Genomic DNA, 20,989 nt, shown 5'->3' on the forward strand with positions numbered 1-20,989 from the left:
TGTCCAACGGTTTATGCATCAAAACCCTTCACAAAAACACATTTTTATTTCTTTCGTTGGTCTGAAGTAAAAGGAAAAAGTCTTAACAATACACACATTAAGTAAAAGTTTTTATTTAAATCAGCATAAAAAGCAAATAAAATAGACTACACTTTAAAAAAAAGAAAAAAGAAAGTGTAATAGGCTACAATCAACTTCAAAAATATTGATAGAGCTGGATGCATATATTTTGTGAAGTTGAAAATAAGCACTTTATGAAAAATAGATATCTACATTGTAACCAAATAAACATACAGTATGCATTTCCCAATGTGGCTATGGTCTGTACATTTCCCCAGTGAGATAGATATATATTTTTTTCTTCATTTATTTTTATTTTTTTAAAAGGACTTGAATGACTAATTGTGACAACAGTACTCCATATGATCTACTTTCTATGACACATACGTTTGTGACAGGTTCTGAACGCCTTGAATGAGAAAACGCCCCCTAATCAAGCAGAAAATCAAACCACGTGTCTAAAACATCTTGCAGTCGGTCTTCGTCAGCTCAGGTTTTTAAAACAAATGGCACAGGAGTGCGACAGCGGCTCACGCCACAAAGAACTGCTTTTGTCTCCCTGTAAAGCAGCTTTTTCAGTACCAGACTTTGTGTGAAAGGTATTGTGCAACATTAACAAACACCACATAGTTTACAATAAAGTATGAAATGTGAGAAGAAATTCCACCGTGAAATGAACAGGACTGATAGGAGTGCTGATATTCAGCCTTTACAAATACAAAAAGACACTTTGGGAACATACTGGCTCTTAAACAACCTCGTGGTTTGATGCCAGAGAGCAATTTCGGGGTGATGGTAATGGCATGCAAGGTGGATTGTCGATCCCATTTTAGAGCCACTTCAGACATAAAGAGGAAGCCTGTTTGATTACATATACATCAGTGGTGGAGCAGAGAGTAGATGGGAGTCTGCGTAACAGTATTAAATCTATTCCTGGGCTTCTTTGCCAGTCATCTTGTAGACCACAGTGGGACCATCGAGATGCGTGATAGTTGTGGTCAGATGGAGGTCTTCGCCGCTGTTCGCTCCGCCATCACCTGCACATAAAACATCATCATCACATTTTTAAGGACATCTTTAGTCCTTTTTGGGGGTTTTCCAACTTTACATTACTGCAGGCAGGAGTCTGTTGCATATCAAGCTGCTTTAGCTGAATTTCATTTACATAAACACTCTCAGCTTGCGCAAAGCAGAAGTGAAACTAGAGAGCTGAAAAAGTAAATCAAAACATGGAGAGTGAAGCTTGGAGAGAGCTGCTCCTCCCATGAGACCCCTTGACGCACTTCAGGGAAAGCTTCCAAACTTCAAACCCTCTTTTTCTCTCTCTCATGCCACTGACGTCAGGAGATGGATGGATGGTTTTCATTACTTCCTTGCTCTTCGCCCCACCCCCTTTCTTCACTGTTCCCTTCTTTTCCGCCTGGAAGGAAGCCTGGTGTCCATTAGAATCTCACTCTCAGGCCAAAGAGACCCTTCTTTCCCCTGGGAATCAAGCCTTTCTCACTCACTCCAAAAAACAAACTTTGAATGAATAGGCAGCTTTACAGGAGGAGACAGATACTTGCTCTCTATTAGACTGAAGTAAGCTACTGGGGGCATTAATAAAATTCAGCTTTAAATCAATGAAGAGAAAGGGGTTACGTCTAGGAGCAAGCAATAAAAACTAGCCTTATCAATAAATTATTGCCATGATTTTTTAATTTTTAGAGACCAAAAAAGAAAAAAAAAAAAAAAAAAAAAAGCCGGGTTAATTATAAGGCAAGTAGAAAGGTGTACTTACCAGTGATGCACTGACCACTTGACTGCTCATCTCCATAGTGTTTGTGAGACGGTGCATAGAGAAACATGATGGCGAACACGTACAGATTCCACATGCCGTAGATGCCAGTGAAGAAGGCGCTGTTCACCTGCACCGTGTGTTCTCCCCAGTGCCAGTGCCCTTCATTCACCTGGACCAAAACCAAGAGAGACCATTTTTAATGATTTTGTCCTGTCAATGTTGTAACTGGCCCTTACTCTGAAACACAACAGATTTCGTAACTTTATGAATGAGACTCACCTGACTTATGATGAAGAAGATCACTGTCAGTGCAGCACAGGCCAGAGTGACCAGCATGAGGAATTTGAACCTAAAAATCAGACCCTAAAATGATGACAGTGGGATTACTTAGTAAGAAAACATTAAGCGTCACAACACTGTTAGGAGTGCATTAGTGTGTGTGTAAGATAATAAAGAACCTAGATCTAAACACACTGGCATGACAGACTAACTAAACCGCAGACACGCACCTCATAGTGAAGCTGTCTGGCCTTAGACATGGCAGGGAGGGACATCCTCTTGCCACTAATGTTGCGGAAGACTTGAAAAACCATGAAACAGAGGAAGAGAAAGTAGAGACACGCACAGATCCCTGCTACAATTATGAAAGCCATCTAAGGAAACTCTTGTCAAGGAAGTAAGTAGTAGTAGTAGTAGTAGTAGTACTAATAGTGAAAATAGATGAAAAGGTTCCACAAATTTAAACTTACAAAACACATTTTCACAATAATGTCTGAGGTGAAAAACTTAAAGTTATACTCATAAACCCACAACTCTATTCACGCAGTTAGGGATCATTGTATAATATATTTTAAAGCAGCCAAGGTGACCAAAGAAAACAAAAAGTTGTGTGCTGATGAATTTTACATCAATCAGATTGCCAAGCAAACAAAACTGGATATGCACACGTAAACACAAGAACCCTCAGCAATGCACATATGGCATAACTGAATGTTTTATCATATTAGTCAAGAGAATACAGTTGCCAGTTTGTGCAGAGGCCAAGTGCAGTTTGGAAGCTGGCATAGTATCAATGAAGAAATTAATCTGTTCCAACAAATGAAGCAGAAGATCAACCATAAAAATGTTTATTCATGCTAAACTCTAGCATGAGTTTAGTCTAGCATGAGTCATGCTTTGGTAATTTACTCTGCCATAGGGTCTCCACTGTCGTCATTTCTGCCTAATGAATGTTCAACATTTGGTCATAAAAAGGATACAGCCAGCTCAGTTCCTATGTCCGAAGCCCAGATGCTGTAGAAGGGATTTTTCAGCTGGACACCTCTAAGGAGGAGAAAAATAAATAAATTTAAAAAAAAAAATCAATAATAATCATCAAGTATGACAGAAATCTTTTTATATACAGACTAGGGCTGCCATGAGTAGTCGACTAGTCACGATTACGTCGACTATTAAAATCGTCGACGACTAATTTAATAGTCGACGCTTCGTTTGAAGCTTTGTAAGATCCCAAAAGACGCAGGAATAAGTAGTAGGATTTAAGAGTGTAATAACGGACTGAAACAGAAGATGGCAGCACTGCATGTACAAGGATGCTAGCTGCCGTTAAACCCCGAAGAAGAAGTAGCTCTGTCCCAGAATTCCTAGCGCAGCCCAGCTCAGTTTACAACAATGGCGGCAGCTAGTTAGTTTTAATATTACTCTTATTATTCTTTCTGGGTCACAAAATAAAGTTTAACATATTTTCAGGCGAGAATGTAGCTGTGTAAACCTCAAATATCTGCTCAGTTTATCAAGACACCACATATTTTCAAAAGCGCTCCGACGTTTTCTAGCTCGATAGCTAGCCGGGAGCAAGGCTCACTAGAGCAGGTGAGAACACCGGACTCCCGGCAAATCGTTTTCAAACCCACCGCCGTCTTTCGCTACTCAGGTTAAACATGATATATAAGTGACTTAGATAACTTAAAAGTGTTATTGTTTGGCCTTTTTTTTGTATTTTATTTGTTCCTGAGTGAATCGGTTTGGCTGAGATTAAAGTTATAGTTTTTACACAGCTGAATAAACGTCAAGCAGACAACTGATTATCAGAAGTGTGAGATGCTCGATAATATACTCCGGTGTCCTGTTATATTTCAGATAGCAAGGAGTTTATTAAACTTCACCAAAACAATCTGCAAATTTCATTAAAATTTAATAAACTATCATTTTGTATTTATTTTTAGTTAGCACATACCTTAAACACTTAAAGCTGTAAGCTAATGATAGTTATATAAGAGCAGATGCTGCTGGTGCAATAAGCTGTACGTTTTACGTCCAATGGATTTGATTAGTCGACTAATCGCAAAAATAATCGGTGACTAGTCGACTATCAAAATAATCGTTTGTGGCAGCCCTAATACAGACACACTTCAAAGGAGTAATATAATAACACACAACACATGGAAAAGAAAAATACTGGTACAATGCAGTACATTTAACTAATTTTCAACAATTAGCCATAGCAGTAGCAAATAAGGAGAGACAATTGTGGTTTGAAAAAATAAATTATATAGTCTCCTGATGAGTATCTGGACTCAATTAATAGTGTCGTGTAAATAAATCAAAAGACTTGCATAGAATATGCTCATTAGAGTTAAAACGGGGCATTATCTAGGGCAGCGGTCCCCAACCTTTTTTGCAACACGGACCAGTTTATGTCCGACAATATTTTCACGGACAAACAATACTCAACTCTCGCAGCCTGGTACCAAACGACTGGGGTTGGGGACCGCTGATCTAGGGTATATCGATTGGCTAACAGCTTATGAGTAATAAATCAGTAGCCAATGAGCATGCATCGTCTTCAGCTGTAATCAAATCAATCCATTCCCTGTACGTCTGGTTTCCAAACAGAGACAGCAAAAAACGCCCAGTTCAAAGGTTCATAAACAAGACTTGGCCAACCAATGAGTGAGGTCACGGTGGCTACGTCCATCTTTTATACCGTCTGTGGTTTGCTGTAAACGCACCTCTATAATGCAATGGACATACTCCGTTTTAATATGGTTATTTAAAACTGTGTTTAATGAAACTTAGTCTCACCTCTCACACATGTCAAAGATAAAGAGGCAGAAGGAACCAAACACGACAGGTCCGACCTGCTTCCAGTAAATTGAGAAACGGTTCCTCTCTGTCTGGTCCTGAAAGAGAAGCACAAAACAGATGTTTTTCACATTTCATCACTTACTGCATGCTACCTTCTCGAGGAATGGCCATGCTATAGATGAAACAGATGTCCTTTTATAAACACACCATCTTCATCAGATTTTTTGATTTGTGATTGATTGATTGATTGATTGATTGACTGGACTGCGATCTTAAAAATCAACTGTGACAGTGTGCTCACTGTCACAGACATGTTAGCCAGCAAATATAGATCTCACAGTCAGTGGAGGGTAATTTAGAAACTATGATAACTTCTGATACTACGAAGACATAAATCAAGCTTCAGTAGTTGCAAAATTCTCTGACCTGTGGCATCTCACATTTGATGATGCCTGTTCACAGGAGAAACAGGCTCCATCCATTGATTTCCAAGAAATAGGAAAAATACCAAATATTTCATCCGAACAACATCAAACACTACACTGTAGTTACTCAGATCATTAGCAGTACATTCAGTGAGTGTGAGGTAGACAGACAGGTGAAGGACAAACAGAAATACAGATTCTTTGATTTGTTAGCAAAACAAATTTTAGATGTAACTACTGAAATAGCACTGTGATAAATTACTCCGATTAAAGATTAATTCTAGAGGATATTTGGATCTGTGCAGTTATCCAGCATAGTTTTGTGACTTGGCGACACAACTTGTGCCTCAGGACTCCATGACCTCACACTGTAACCACTCTAGCACCTTTATGGTTCCTAAACACTTAAAGTGCAATAATACCACTGACAGTTGATCACTGAATATCAAGGAGGGGGAAAAAAATGTAAAAGAAAATTGAGCTACAACACTGGCATCCTATTACATAACCACACCCAGTGAGCACTTTAGAATGACCCATTTTTGACAAATGTTTGTAAAGGCAGACTGACGGGTAGGTGCTTAATTTTATACAACTGTGGCAACTGAGCTGAAAACACCTGAATTCAAAGATTAAGAGGTGTTCCTCAATACTTTTGTCCAGACACTGTACCCAGGATTAAGACGAAGATGAAGAAGAAGAAGAAGAAAATATCAACAGGCACCATCATAATATTGAGACTTCTCTGCAGAAGGACCCAAAAGGCTCGTCATGCTGCTTTACATGAAGAGATCCTGCTGTATCACGCCACAAGAAGAGCTTTAAGGAGACGACGTGAATGTCTTCAAGTAGTTACGGTAGTAAGCTACTTGAATCCAGAAAGAAAGCATTGGGAAAGGACTGAAGTTTAATGTTCAGCACAAGTTGACCAAGCTGAAAGAGTTCAGAGTTAATACACACCAGAGGTTATAAATGATGCCAAAAGGTGTGTCTATTAGATGTTGACAGGGAGAGATCTAATAAACTTTTGTGCAGCAGATACTTGGATGAGTAATAGCACGAAAAGGACAAGTGTAATTAATAAAGTCAGTGATATCTGCAGAGACCAACGCCAAGGATTTGGAAGTTGTTTGGCAACATAATAAGCACACCTGTCTAATGTATGGAATTTTTTAAGACAGCAGAGTCATCAATTATGTAATAGTCACATGACCATCTTTTTCTGTTTTGATTATTCAAAACAGTACACAAAACAGTCGGAATCTTTCTGTCGTTCAAATTTGTAACAACATGATCTAACACTTAAGCATTGTATAGTGATTTGCTGGCGTCTCTACATGTTTCAGTGCAATTAAGAAACACACACACACACACACCTAAATTAGAAACCAAACTGAAGTAGGGACCAGTAAGAGGAGCAAGCAGAGAGCAGGGAATGTCACTGTTCATTTTGTGCATTATTGCTAAGATTTGCTGAATTTTGTTTATGCAAAGTGGGCGGGTACTGGAATAAAAATTCTCTAGTAGTCTCACCAAAGTCATCTGTCAATGGGAGGAACAATACTGTTGTATGACAAGGTGGGAAATACATGAGAGCCCTACACAAACACAGCCTCGAATGTATGAAATGCCATAAATGTCAGCTTCTGATCTCACAAGAGCAACTGAACATCTGCATCACACATGTAAAATGTACCAGTCTCTGATCCAACAGGGGACTTTTAAAATATGATGTTCCCTTCTATTAATATCTGATAAAACCCATTTGAAAAATACAGTGATTGTGCATACATTGTTAATCATATCAGCTCAAGCACCGATCACGGCTGTCATGCAAAACTGTCTTGAACTTTTACACATTAACATACAGCAAAATTAGATAATGAACAGAATAAACAGGTTGTACAGAGCAAAACCTTGAGAACAAGCAACCAGGTTTAAGAACAGGCCATGGAACCACACCACGTACAAGCTCAGGTGTGTCAGGTAGAGATGCGACATTGCTGCAGAGGCTTTAGCGTGCTGAAGCCAACGAAAACAAGTGGAGCAGAGCCAGCCAGCCAACAGGAGAAAAGCCTGCTGTGCTACAGTCCAGAGAGTTGAGGCGGGCAAAGAGACGATGAACCTGTCTGAGGCAGACATGGAGCTGATCAAGACAATGGTCACCGTGTTCAGGTGACCAAAAAAAGCTGATGTCTGATCATCTCCGTGACTGCCTCAATCCAGGCCAGATTACAGACGTCAGATAAAAATGACCTGCGATTTTTTTTGTGGGATGACAGCAGCCAAGTTCAGGGAAGATTTTGATGGCTGGTAGACAGAGATCACACATCTTCAGTTCTTCTCTGCCCAGAACCAATGTTTCAAAGAACTGTGTTTCCTGGGCAAAACCCCTTTTCCAAACTTTATAGTGTGACGTGTAGGTTTTTAACATGAACCCAGGACAAGACTCAAGTTTTATTGTCCTTATTCAAAGAACAAAGCTTTAAGTCATGAGAACCATGTGGGGTTTTTTTGACATTACTGAAAACAAACCCAAACAAATATGCATATAATGAAACACTGAATTGAACTCTTCACATCTGTCATATTTGCTTGTTCTCTAGCTCTGAGAAATAAGGAAATTATATAAATTAAGAGTCAAGTCTTGCAAGTGATGAATATGGGGATGCAAGATGTACTTCAAACTAAATACACCTTTACACTCAGAAAGCACAGAGTTGGATCAAGAAACAATGAACTGCACAAGTCCTCTGTGATTACACATACAAGTGCATGGTGCTCTGCATTTTCCTACATCAATATGGGCTGGAGTGAGGAAGAGAAGACAGTGCGCAGTAGCTGAGGCATTCTCCTGGAGCATGCATGCAGTCCTTGCTTTTATCCGAGCTTGATCATCCTTTCATTCAAACACCATAATTCAGGATACTTAAATAAAAGTGAGATTAAGAAACCGTAAGTAAGATCAAAAGCGAGTCAGAACAACCATGCACAAGACCAAAGTAAATGGAGCTTTGTACAGTACCATGAGGTGCTCCCCGCAGAAGATGATCCAGAAGGAGAGCAGCATAGAGTAGAAGATGCCCTGCCTGATGTCTCCAAAAAGCAGCATCCATGTCCAGTTGAAGCCAACAGAAAACCACTCCACTGGGATGTTGATGAATGTCATGGAGATTCCTAGAGCCAAGATTACCCTAGGAAAGCAAAAAAAAACAACCATAATATAATACACATAATAATATGTGACTCAGCATAGGAAAAGCAACCCAAAGATGTAAACCGGGAATTTCAGCTAAGAGCTAAGCGATGATGCAATCAAAAACAACTGGACTTTCCGATATTTCCAGTGTTTATTATCTTAACTCCGCGGTCTATAGATTTCTCTCAAAACTATGTCAGAGGGGAAAAAAAAAAGTGTTTTGTACTTAATACTTTCTAATGTATAAAAATTAAATAAACATCATTTTGACCCAAATTCTTGTCCCGCAAACCTCTGGGCTATGAGGGGAAACCCCCCCGCCCGCCCGCAACCTTCCCAGTCAACAATCAACCACTGCACCTCCCACCCCTCTCCACCGCAGTCATGCTGGAGTCGTTTCCATCTTTAGCCTGTTGTGTTGATTTTTTTGAATGGACACAGTTTGACATCTTCATGTTAAAATTAATATAATAGAAGATTAATTCAATCTGTTTTTTGCATGTTTATTTAAAAGTTTTGGATTTTTTAGGAAAGAAGGGGGAAAAAAACAGTTTGAACTAGCCTGTTTTCATTTGACACATCAAATATGGTGGCATATAAATGAAGTTTCATTGAACATTTCATTGAATTTGAATTAAAGACTGGGGAAGTAGGACTCCCAGTGGGATTTATTTACATTTTTTGTTTTAGGCTGAGCATTTACTTAACCAGGCTTAGTAGACTTCAGGACATTGATTAGCTTACCCATTCAGCTACAACCACAGCATGTTCCCACAGAAGCTTGACTTATGTGTTTCTAAATCATGTATTTTACCTAAACAGCCTCATTACTGCTAGACCTTGAATATCTGTTTCATGAAATCTAGAGTCCACTGAACTGAGAACAATCACCACAGAGAAAGAGAAAATTAGGCTCATCTTCTTAGCAACTTGCAACAGGTCCCTGCATGTGACCAGCTGATATAACAAATAGTGTAAATAGACAGATAAGAGGGCAAAACAGAGCTACAGAAGATAGATGACCTAAAATATGTGGGTACAAACACCCTTATGATAACACTGTGGGCAAGAGAAGTAATCTGATACACGTTCTAAGCAATTTGACGCCAGACAGTTCTGCAAAGTGAACAAAGTGAAACCACATTAGACCAGTATGTATGGAATGTGTCCAGGGCACCATCGACACAGGCAGGAGAACTGGGACCTGCATATGCCCGCATGTGTGAAAAAAGTCAAAGGGTTTAGTTTGTAAAACTGAAGTGGCAGACATTTTTTTCCCTACTTAACATGGGACAGCATGAAAAGTACAGGTGTAACTAATAATATGAATTATTTCTTAAGTGCATTTGAGTGAGTCGGGCAATAGATGTGAGCAACCATCAACACTGTCATTTGTTTTCTGCCGTAGCAACTCAAAATGTCTGCTGCATTCCTGAGGAGTTGACATTTTCAGCACATGTTTCCAATAACAAAATAAAGATGTTTCATATTATCATGTGTTCCCCCTCACATCCATCCTCCTCACAACTTTAGAGAAAGCCTGAGGTTTACCATTCTGACACCTATGTGGGCTAGCATGGCAGGAGACTCTAGTAAAGCTTTTAAAGCATGAAAAAATCATCCACTGTCCACAAATAGGGTACAATTCGCACTTCCTGAGAGCCTGCTGGTCATCTGGGAATAAGAGCCTTGAGCTGGAAAACACAGAGGGAAGGAGAGATACACTGTGTGTGTGTGTCCCGGTAGCGGGTGTGTTCCCATTCCTAAATGCGTGTGTGCAGCATGTGTCAGCTGAGTGCTAGCTTGCAGATTTTGTAACGTGTTTCACGCTTCGCCTGGCTTTTCCTGTGGCGCAGAACGCTGCCTCTTACTGATCTGTCTTCTCTCCACAGCAGGGGGTTAGACAAACACTGGGCTCAGAGCATGACTTCAACTTGTTCACAGGGCAGCACAACTGCCTCCATGTGTTGCTTGAACCTTCATCGACTTGGCTTGGTTATAGAATTAATACAAATATTTGAGGGTTTTTTTTGGAATATACAAAAACAGCCATGAAGATTTCTCATGTTTCCCACATTGTTTTGCTTACACCACCTCATTGAATTTTCAGTGTGGTAGTTAAAAAGCCAAGTGCGAAATACCAACATTCCTAGATACCATTCCTCCTCAGACACTTGATGAATAACACCCTCTGATCTCAGTGACCTATACTGTACACAGCTAGTATGACCTACTTGTTCTTTTCATCCAGTTAATATGTACTTTCATCTAGTACATGCGCTGAAGCTGAGCTGTGTTATCATCTAACAATTACTGCAGGTCCTCAACATATCATTTATCTGTAATCACTGAGCCACAGTTAATTCAATTATTTGAATCTTCATCACTGGTCACCTGAGGATAGATGGATGGAGTGAAGAGAAAGGTGGATGGCAGCAGCAAAATTTAGGAAATGTAAAAAGAAAAGCTGCACTTTTTACAGATCATCACTATGATGCTGATAATGAGGGGGCCTTACTTCTCTAGCAGGACAGGAGGTCTGCTCATGAGGGTGATGCGTCTCCAGTACCAGATCATGATGATGAGGATGCTGGGTGTGAGGAAGGTCTTCATGGCAAACCAAACTTTGGTGAAGCCACCGTTCTGATGAATTCCCTGATGAGCAAAAAGAAACGCTATCAGTGTCAGTGCACGGTAACACTAAAAGCCGTTTTCCACTAATACCTACTTGGCTCAATGTGATTCGACCTCACTCCATTTCAGTTTTTTTCCCATTACAATTAAGTACAACATAATGTGTGGGGGTCAAAACATACAGCACAATAATGAAGGATGTCAAGGCGTTGGTATACCTGCTGCTCAATGTATTGTTTTTTGTGCAGTTATTTCCTTTGTTGTTGGGTTTCAAAAATTGCATTTTTGATTTTGTGTAGGCGACGCTCTCATGACTCATCAAGTGATGCTGCTGATTAACCAGTCCGTGGCATGCAGTCTGTTGACATACATTTTTGGATAGCCTCAGCCCCTGCTGTGCAGGTGCTTAAAAAAGGCCTGATAATAGATACTACCATCTAATGGAAAACCCTAAAAACTTAGGCGTGTTGAGCAGAGCAGAGCAGAGTAGGTACTAGTGGAAAAGGGCTATAACAGAACATCCCTTAACCCTTTAAAGCCCAGCCTATTGTATTTGATGCATGTGTTTTTGTGAGAGTTTAATGGGGTAATGACATGTCATTGTGAAATCTTACAACAAGTCGGATGTCTCTGATCTCTCCAATTCCCACATTGATCTTCTTCCTCTCGTTGACAGGCAGGCGAATGTTGAGGAGGTAGTACTTATGGGCCACGCTCCCCACTTCCATGAAAGGTAGCAAGTCGCACTCGTAGTAACGGCCCTCATTCTCGTGAGTCTGGAGTAAACAAGCATTTGAAAACACGTTTACCTAAAGAGACAAGCTACTTGAATTTATTTTAGGTAAGCATTAGCATCAACAGTTCTGAAACTGACTATATCCACAAGACTAGCTAAATGTAGCTTTGAGGCAGCAGTGTAAGTAAATACAGAGCATTTTCCATTCTTCTTCCCCACAAAAATGTAAGCACAAAAATAGCCTAGGCAGTGTTTTCATTGGAAATTTTGAGTATAAAATATCTCCTTAATACTTCAGTTTAACTAATTTACCCATGTAACTTGTCAGAAGCTTTTACAATATAAAATATATAAAAATAATATAAACATTTCTACCTGGGATGTTGTACCTTGGGCCAATTTTTTTTTTTTACCAAGGGTTCAATAGTCATAAATTTGGGTATTCTCACTAAGGCTAGTGATACAGACCTTTTTCATAATATGAAGAGACTTTGGATTCATAATATAAACTAATATATATAATAAACTAACTTAACTTTACAGATCATTCTTGTATAAGCTGATAAAAAGGTTACATTATTAGTACAGCAATTTATCCATCTAGTTTTGCAATTAATACCTAAACAGAGTATCTTTTCCATAAAAGCTTTGTACCATATTGCTTCATATTTCTATTTAACAGCAGTTGTGGAAAAATACTATAATACCTCTTCTTATTCAAGAGTTACCTCACCTTTTAACAAACCCCATTACCCCTTATTGCTAGACAATAACCGACTAAATATGATTCAGAGAGGAGAACCGAGTTCTTGGGTAAATTAAGGGTGATGCATCTAGTTCAGACATGTCTGTAAAAACAGCAGGGCAGACAGAGCTGTACTTTAAAATACTTTATACTTATACTACTAATTTTTTTAAGTACAGCAGAGAAATTAAGTTTGCACTGAGTTATTGAAGCTACAGGACAGAGGCAAGCCCAGACATGACACAACTTTGGCTCTGTGTGCCAAGTCAATAAAATGAGCAAGCTTTTGTAATTTAAAAGTCGAGCTACAGTCTTAACTACCTTGGTAGCGGTGAAGTTGCAGCTGAGTTTCCTCTGCTCGAAGGAGTGAGCCATCTCTGTCCATTCACTGTCCATATCATCTCTGTAGGCCAGGCCAACGTCAATGTACACCAATGATCCATCCTCTGGGGAATAATAATAATCATCATCATCATCATCACCACAACAAGAAGTTGCTTTTGCATTAATATAACACTTGATATACATACTCTAAAGACAATCCTGACAATAATAAAGAAGACAGAGAGAAACATTTTTCCCGATGGAAAGAACAAAAAAGGCTCTGAATAATACATATACACACATGTCTGCATTTTGACGTGTGTTGTGCCTCGTCACTGCACAAACCTGCTGCCTCTTATCATCCTTGCAATGAGATAAAATTAAAACGTGGTGACAGACAGCCACGGCCTTTTTCAGTATACAGCCACCAAATGCTCTTAGCAGTGGACGCCTAGCTTTTTTCCTTGTATGTGTCAAAATCTGTAGAATGTTTAAGAAGCAATCAGTGAGTTTAATCACTGGCAATCGGCACTTGCATCAAAAAGTCATTAAAGGGTACAGTTCAAACTGTATTCACGTAAAGTGCAGATCACTGGCGTGTTAAACAGTGGTCCTGCAAATCTGGAATAGTTCTGAAACACTCGTATTAATAAGATTATTTCTCAATATCCACGTGTTCGATATGGTTACTTCCAAAGTAACCATAGCAAGGTTACTTCCTAATACACCCAAACTTCAACAAGACCTTAAAAAACCCAGCCCAGTGAATCCAACAAAAAGATCCAAAGCCAAGCTATTAAAGCTGCATCTTTAGATCACATTACAAAGCCAAGTGTTCTCTCCTCCAGCCCTCCAGAGAGCCTCTTGTGCCGTTATGAAACAAGCTGGAATGAAGAGAAAGAAACCCGGTGGCCTCTGCTGTAAGACAGGGAGGGGGGGAAAAGGAAAAGAAAAAAAAAAGGAGAGAAGAAGAGGGAGCCAGATGAAAACTGGCAGCCGACTGTCTCTGTAATGCCCTCCCCTCTGCCATTGGTTGAGCCGGCCGCCCTCAAATGTCAGCTCGCTTCATGCAAACATTCCAGTCCACTCCAGCAGCCATTGCCACGGAAACTAAGCCTCCTCAACAGCTGTGTTATTGCTGGACCTGGGCCAGAAAGGGGGTGCTTGGTACTGGGTGGAGTGGGGCAGGTGGGTGGAGTGGTTAATAAGGGTGACGCTCTTCTCTGGGATGAACATTGTTACACAGATAAGGTAGTCAAGGAAGAGATGGCCTTGTGTTCCTTCGTCATACACCAGCAGAACAGAATCCACCCACCTTTGTGAGCTTGCTCTACTCGGGATTTAACCCTCATGGTATTTTGTTACTGGCAGATTAACAAAGTGGCTCCAGCGTTTCAATTGGGAGCTCACTGGCGTTTTAGGAAATCAGAATCAATGAATTGTTTTATGCAGTAAGTTTTATTGAATAAAAATGTAGACATGGCTTAATATTAGAAGTTGCGCCAGACAACATAAAACGGTGATTTGACTACCTGATTGTTCCTCTTTTATAAGATTAAAGAGCTTTCCGTAATGTGAGACACAAAAATGCCTCACATTACGCAATGCTTATGCCAATTTAGGCAGGCTGTTCGTTACCAGCCTCTTATTTTTTTTTCCAGTTTGTTGTACACTAGAAAAGGGATGTAAATCATAGGGTTTAAAATTGTCAACTATTTTACGTTTCAAGGTGAGATTCCTGCTTTTTCCAGCACTACCCGATTTCTACTAAATGTGGCACTCTGCTTCTTCTGCATCCATTTGTTCTCACAGCACCTCGCATAGCTCAGAAAGATCAAAATGAGTCGATGACATCTGGCAAAAAGGCTTGTTTGTGGTCCAGGCTGAATCACTGACTCATCTGTCAGACAGCCAGGCAGTAAACAACCCACAGCCCCCTGACACAACCGAGGCCAAGAATGTGAGCAAGTAAGGGATGCTGATGAGTAGGACGCCACTGTACCATGACTGTTTAGACAAGCCAGACGAGAAAGGCAAAGATTTTGAGGTATTTTGCCCTCTTTGTTGCTACAAATACTTCTCATCACCTTTGAGTGTGCTGGCCTACAATGGATTGTATTAAGGCTGACAAGCATGTGTCAGTCTAGATAAGCCTCTTTACATCAAACGTTCCCATCGTACTCAACCTGACATTCAAATACTTTGCTATGCATTGCAATACATTTGAAGAAAATTTTTCATTGAGATTCAAATCGACTTCCCCAGACTCTGCTGGTGATCCAGACTCTCATTAGACTTTCTCATCATCCTCTCTAATCCCTTCTTTGAGGATTCTAAGCACCCTGCCATGACACCAAACCCTGTCTTCTCTGAGGTGCTAGTTATTTCCCTTCTCCCCCTCCTCTGAAGTACTTCGACACATTATTAGAATGCTGCAGATCGAGCTGTGAACTAGTACACTTCACAACAATGTTGTTTTAAATTAGGAGAAGATGCAAAAAAAGTTTCCAGTGGGAGACTGAAGACATCAAAAGGCAGCCTGGATCAGCAGCATAAACAAAACCAATGACAAGTTTCAACCTTTTTTTCCTCCCTAACCCATTACAATTACATCTCAAACAGCTTACACATGGGCAATATCCTTATCAATCTAAGCTTATGTTAAAAAAAAAAAAAAGAAGGGAGAATTGGGATAATGAAATATCCAAGATGTATGGAAAACAAGGAAATGTAATTGGCCTAAAGCAACCAACACACTACCTGCCTCAACAGTGACTGACAAAGACCCTGAGATCTGCGAGGCTTTTGAGACGAAACAGCAAGACATTCATCTTTGTTTGCTGCCTTTCTGTGCCATACATTTAAGGTAGATGTTCTGAGGAATAATGGGTGTTCAGGGAAGGTGAAAGAGGGGGGAAAAAAAAAAAGAAGAAGAATTGTACTGAAAAAGATTAGCTATAGCTGACTTTTACAACGCTGGTGACTTGAGATTACAATAGTTGTGAATATTTCAGAGGTTAGCTTTGTCCAGAGCCTCTGTAAATATTTTCTTTTCAGATTGTGAAAGCAAGAAATACCACAGAGACAAAATATTGACAAAGTTCACGGCATGCAGAAAAAAAGCCATGTCCTTGAGACGAAACATGGGCTATGTTGTCCCATCCCTTATTTTCCTTTAAAACCCACAAGACACCTTTAGTTCTCACCTATCTGGTTGTACATCTTAAAAGCGATGTCAAACTGCAGAATGACCAGCATGAACTGGAACCACGGGCTCATCTCCTTGTTGGGAAGAGGAATGTGGACAGCAAACACAATGTTGTTAGCCTCGATCCTCTTGGCCATGGCTTCATCAAAGGACCGGATCTTATCACACTCCTTTCGACCCCAAGGCATGAACCATTTTGTTTGCTGCGGTTTGTTCAGTTTATCCACGCATTTTGTGGCCAAGTAGTGCACTGCTGTGGTGGGGCTGGGAGCTGGAAAGACAAAGTGGTAGAGGTTAGACAAACTGAAATACTGCAGGAGTTTTGTTTTTGCTTTTGTTTTTAAATGGTCCTACCAATCACATGAAATTATTTTAGCCCAAATATAATACATCAGTCTTCAGTGCTGCAGATTAAACTGTTCAAGGACAATGTTAAGATCTTAGGAACAGTTGCCAGTTTGACTTTCAGCCAAATCAGTACAAACACTTTGGTAATTACTTTTTTACACTGTTTAGGAAATGCCTATAAGCAAGGCTCTGTCTGTGAAGTGAGAGGGAGGGAAAATTCCCGAAAGCTCTCAGGCACCAATTACAGTGTTTACGCATTGAGATTCATGAGCTCGACAAGACTGCTGTTTGCAGTCTCTACTCACAGGAACTATTGTAAGAGAACAAAAACGGCCATTATCATGACAGCAAAGAAACTCTGGCATCCTGTTGTAGAACCTAGAGGCCTGATGTGAACGACACCTGAAAGGTCTGAGTGAAGGTGTAGACACAAAAAAAAGCCCCCAAAAACCCCAACATTAATTCAGGAAATAATGCGGAACAATCAGCAAATAAGTGAATCTTTTAGATTTATAGTGGTTTGGCATTTACCTGCAAGCCCTTATACATTACCAGCTCAGACAAAGGTCACTTTTGTATTTATACTCCTCATAGCTGTACTCAGACATACACACAGCAGTAGCACAATGAGCCAATGTAAATACACAGTACTTGCCACAGCAGTAGTGACACGTGAGGTCAAACTTTTCTGATGATTATAATTTGGCAGCATTTAGTAAATTGATTTTTAAAAAAAATGCATCCAAACAGCTGTAAATGACCACTTTGTAGGAAATCATTCACCTGCAGCGTATAAACCAACAGAAGAGTACTGAAAGTCGTTTGCTGTTGGAATCTAATCAGCCCATCTGTGAAGTCAAATAGTTACAGAAGTTACCACTCTTGCATTAAATGTTTACAAGTGTTAACTCTCTCCCTTTATATGGTGACGCTAATAGATGCATCTTGATGCTTGGTCACGGAGCATGCATTTCACATTTTCACATACTAGAATCAACTGAATGCATCAAACTACACAACTTCCTGTTAACGATTTGTTAGAAGCAGTCCCATTAAGACCAGCAGTCTCACAATAGGGTCACATACACATTAATCTAGTGATATTAGTTTCTGGACAGAAATGCTCCAGTTTTGTTCATGCTCCCCCAACCTTGTTGTTGTTGTGTTTTTTTAATCAATGTCGTCTCACGTGTACTGGCTTAGGTTGATATGAAAAAGGGTATTAAAAGTAACGTGAATTAGTAAAAACTCAACATACATGACCTTTGTCTTTGGGGAATTCTCTAAAACTGTCTTTTTTCTGAGCAACTCACAGAGATGCATCAGAAAAGCGGACATAAAACAAGGATAAACACCCTTGTGCTGTTGTTTACAGTGATAAGTAAATGTTATGCAGTCTGACCCAGTAAGATTACCAGTATGCCTTTCACAAACCACATTATGATGCCATCAGAACAGAAAGTAGTTCTGAAAGTGGATGTTTTTCATCATTAGTACAATATGGCCTCAACTTTTCAAATAATTTCATTCATACAATAAAAACTCTGAAAACCTAAGCCAGGAGGTCTGCACTACATTGCAGTGATGCAAACTTAAAATCAGAGCCATAAGTCAGACACTAAACTTGAACTGAAACAAGCAGTGAAGTAAGCAGATTTAACTTCTTTCTTTTTTTAAAAAAAAATTATTTATACACTTCCCACCGACAGACTGAATAAAAGAACAAATGGGTACCTGGGAGTTATGAAAGTCAAAACTAGGACAAAGGACATAAAAACATATTTATGCCTGAAAAATGTTTTTGATTTGAATACTGGCTTATAACAAGCAGGATGTGGACTCAAATCATGCAGATAAAACTTTGAAATGGCTTCAATCAAAAGATACGCAAACAAAATCTCACACTCCAAGATAAATATGCAAAATGCTGAGCAAATCTGAAACTACTGGGAAGTTATTAAGCTCTCAGTAAAATTCCTAGTATGGTGCCATGAGCTGTAATCACCGTCTAGGGTACTTGTAGGAAGTACTGACTCGTGAGGATGAGCATTCAGAGCTTTGAGTTTTCACATCCAGGTTGTAAAAAAGACTAGTGGTGTTTCAAAGAAGATGCAAAGCTCTCTTCTCCATCTCTACTGTTAGAAAGCACCAACTCACAAGTGGTAACACTGTTAGACCGATGTATTTTTCAACCTTTTATCGTGTCCAAAGGTGCAGTAGCCACAGAGGGAAGAAAACCGTGTGCACCTGTCCAGAAAGATCCTGTTACTTATCTGAACATCTAAACATATCTGCTCACTCCAAACCAAAAGCTAAAGGGCGGATGCCACGGTTTACACACCTATAGGCTCTCGCGCAGTCATAAAACTCCACCACGAGGATCTTTATCTGTGCTAAAGGCTGTTTGAAATTAAACATTAAAATGCACACAGAGCAACAAGGACGACCCACTGGAGTGAATTAAACCCAGTTATCTGGATCCCCTCGGAGTTCAATTATCAAGTGACCCCGTGAGTCCAGAGGCACACCAGCTCCTCCAGTCTCTATCCCAGTGTGTCCAGAATAATGGCCATCCCCTCAGCCCGCTGACCCCATGCCGTGTTCCCGGGTTTGTCGGGAAACAAGGGGAGAAAACCCCCTTTCTACTCAATTACCCTCGCCGCCCCCGGCCACCGAGCAAACACAAAGGAATCTGGCTTCATTAAAACCATCTCAGCCAGGAATGAACCAAACAGGCTAATTTATCAGCCATGTAGAGAGAGGGAGAGGGGGGACTGGCTGGTGGGTGGTTTCCAGACTCTAAAAGCAACACAGGCATCTTTCACATGGACCCAACTTCTATCGACCGTGCTGTTGCACTGCTGGTGGGGCTTGTGCGCGCGTATTTGAGTGGGTGGATTTGAAGAAACTTGACAGCAACTCCAATACAGACCTGAAGGCAAAAAATGCAACGTTGACAGCTGCGCGTGTATGTGTGTTTCTGTGCAGGTCTGTGCATGTCTGCCTCGATGCAAATGAAACTCGTAGAAGACGGGAGAAACATTAATGCTCTGCCTGCGAGGCCGTGGGGATTTGGGGAGGAAAAAAGGGGGAGACAAACGCAGGGGGAAGGAAGGAATGAAAGGAAGGTAGAGATGCTGCCTGGGGGCCCCCACACAGCAGATATTATATACGGCGAGGAGGGGGGAGAAGAGGGAGAGGAGAACATTCGAGTTGGGATCAAAGTAGTCGGGGGAAGGAAAAGAAAAGGTATCCCAGAGCTTTTCTGTGTTGAAACAGCCCATTAAAAGTGTGATGTTCTGCGTTATTTTTAAGCACGGAAACGAAGCCAACTGGTTGTGGGCACGCAGGCAGCGAACACCTTGAAACAAAAGCAGTGATTTAGAGCCGAGGTGCCATTTCGTCTCGAAAGGTAAAAAATACGGCTAAAAGTTAGCGCCCTTCGTCTTTTGTTTCACCGGGAGCGTTTATTACCGCTCCTATCAAGGTAAATAGCGATGAACTCAACTTAAAAGTTTTCCGTTTTAGCCTTTTGTACACGTTAACCTTTAAATACCCGCGAGCACGCGCGTACAAACACAGACGTTAGCTTGAAAAAAGCACGTAATAAAAGTACAGATAAAATTGAGGCAAGGAAAACGGGAAAAAAAAACAACTTACCAATTAAACCGCCGACCATGAAGGCAAACGCCTGGAACAAAAGCAGAATAACTCCCACTATCACCAACTTTTTGGTGCTCATATTCTCAATAATAGCCCCCGCCATGGCGAAGGAAATGTTGGATTGAAAATATCACCACCGAGCGAGAAACAGTAATGTTGGAAGGACAAGAGGGGGAGAAGAAAGCGATGCATCCACTGCAAGTAGGAAGGCAGGCTGGGCCCCCACCGCTCTGCTCCTGCCTTTCAATTTAGGAGGAGGAGGGAAAAAACAGGAATCACATGACCGAATAGCGCTCAGCTTTATCCCTCAACAGCCAGCTAAGATCAGGGGGAAGATCTGTGGAGCGCCACCGCATTGCATTAGAGGCTGGTAATGCAGGTTACTGTGTCATTGAATGCCTGTAATAGCGTCCCTGTTGTGTGGGACAGGGCTATTTAAAGGAAGGTTTGTGAGGTCCCATCTCATGTTTGGAGCCGTCGACACATTGTCCCCCCTAACCTATTCTTAGTCCAAGGTAGGAAGAGATATAAATATGCGGCTGCACAATACTTAACTGTGTTCTGTAAGTTCAGATTTTTCTGGGCACGTAAAATACTCAAAGGTTTAAGCCAACTAATGTTCGGCAGTTAAAAATAAAATAAAAAGTGTCACTAAATCTTCCTGGTTCCTAGAGCCAGTAGATCAGACTTTCGCTGCCCCTCCAAAAAATGAGCCAATTTAATTGCTTAGAATTTGTAATTAAGTCTTCACATTACATGTAGTAGAGCAGAGGTGTCAAA

The 20,989-nt window shown here is 40.5% G+C and overlaps 1 protein-coding gene across 2 annotated transcripts; it reads right to left on the reverse strand.

The window, feature by feature from the left end:
• Positions 1–353: 353 nt before the first annotated feature.
• wls (Wnt ligand secretion mediator) lies at positions 354–20,503 on the reverse strand. 2 transcript variants are annotated; one of them, XM_085139864.1, is made up of 13 exons: positions 20,207–20,503; positions 16,197–16,469; positions 12,988–13,112; positions 11,800–11,961; positions 11,070–11,206; positions 8,378–8,546; positions 7,589–7,732; positions 4,925–5,022; positions 3,100–3,163; positions 2,350–2,493; positions 2,120–2,203; positions 1,841–2,009; positions 354–1,097 (listed from the first exon to the last, which is right to left on the reverse strand). In XM_085139864.1, exons 1-13 carry the CDS (start codon positions 20,310–20,312, stop codon positions 988–990), a joined length of 1,785 nt encoding a protein of 594 aa, XP_084995990.1. In that variant the 5' UTR covers positions 20,313–20,503; the 3' UTR covers positions 354–987. The 2 variants fall into 2 exon arrangements, with proteins under 2 accessions (XP_084995990.1, XP_084995989.1); XM_085139863.1 differs by lacking the exon at positions 7,589–7,732 and having other exon boundaries at positions 20,207–20,495.
• Positions 20,504–20,989: the final 486 nt, after the last annotated feature.

Source organism: Neolamprologus multifasciatus, chromosome 18, assembly GCF_963576455.1.
Source record: "Neolamprologus multifasciatus chromosome 18, fNeoMul1.2, whole genome shotgun sequence".
Taxonomy (NCBI): Eukaryota; Metazoa; Chordata; class Actinopteri; order Cichliformes; family Cichlidae; genus Neolamprologus; species Neolamprologus multifasciatus.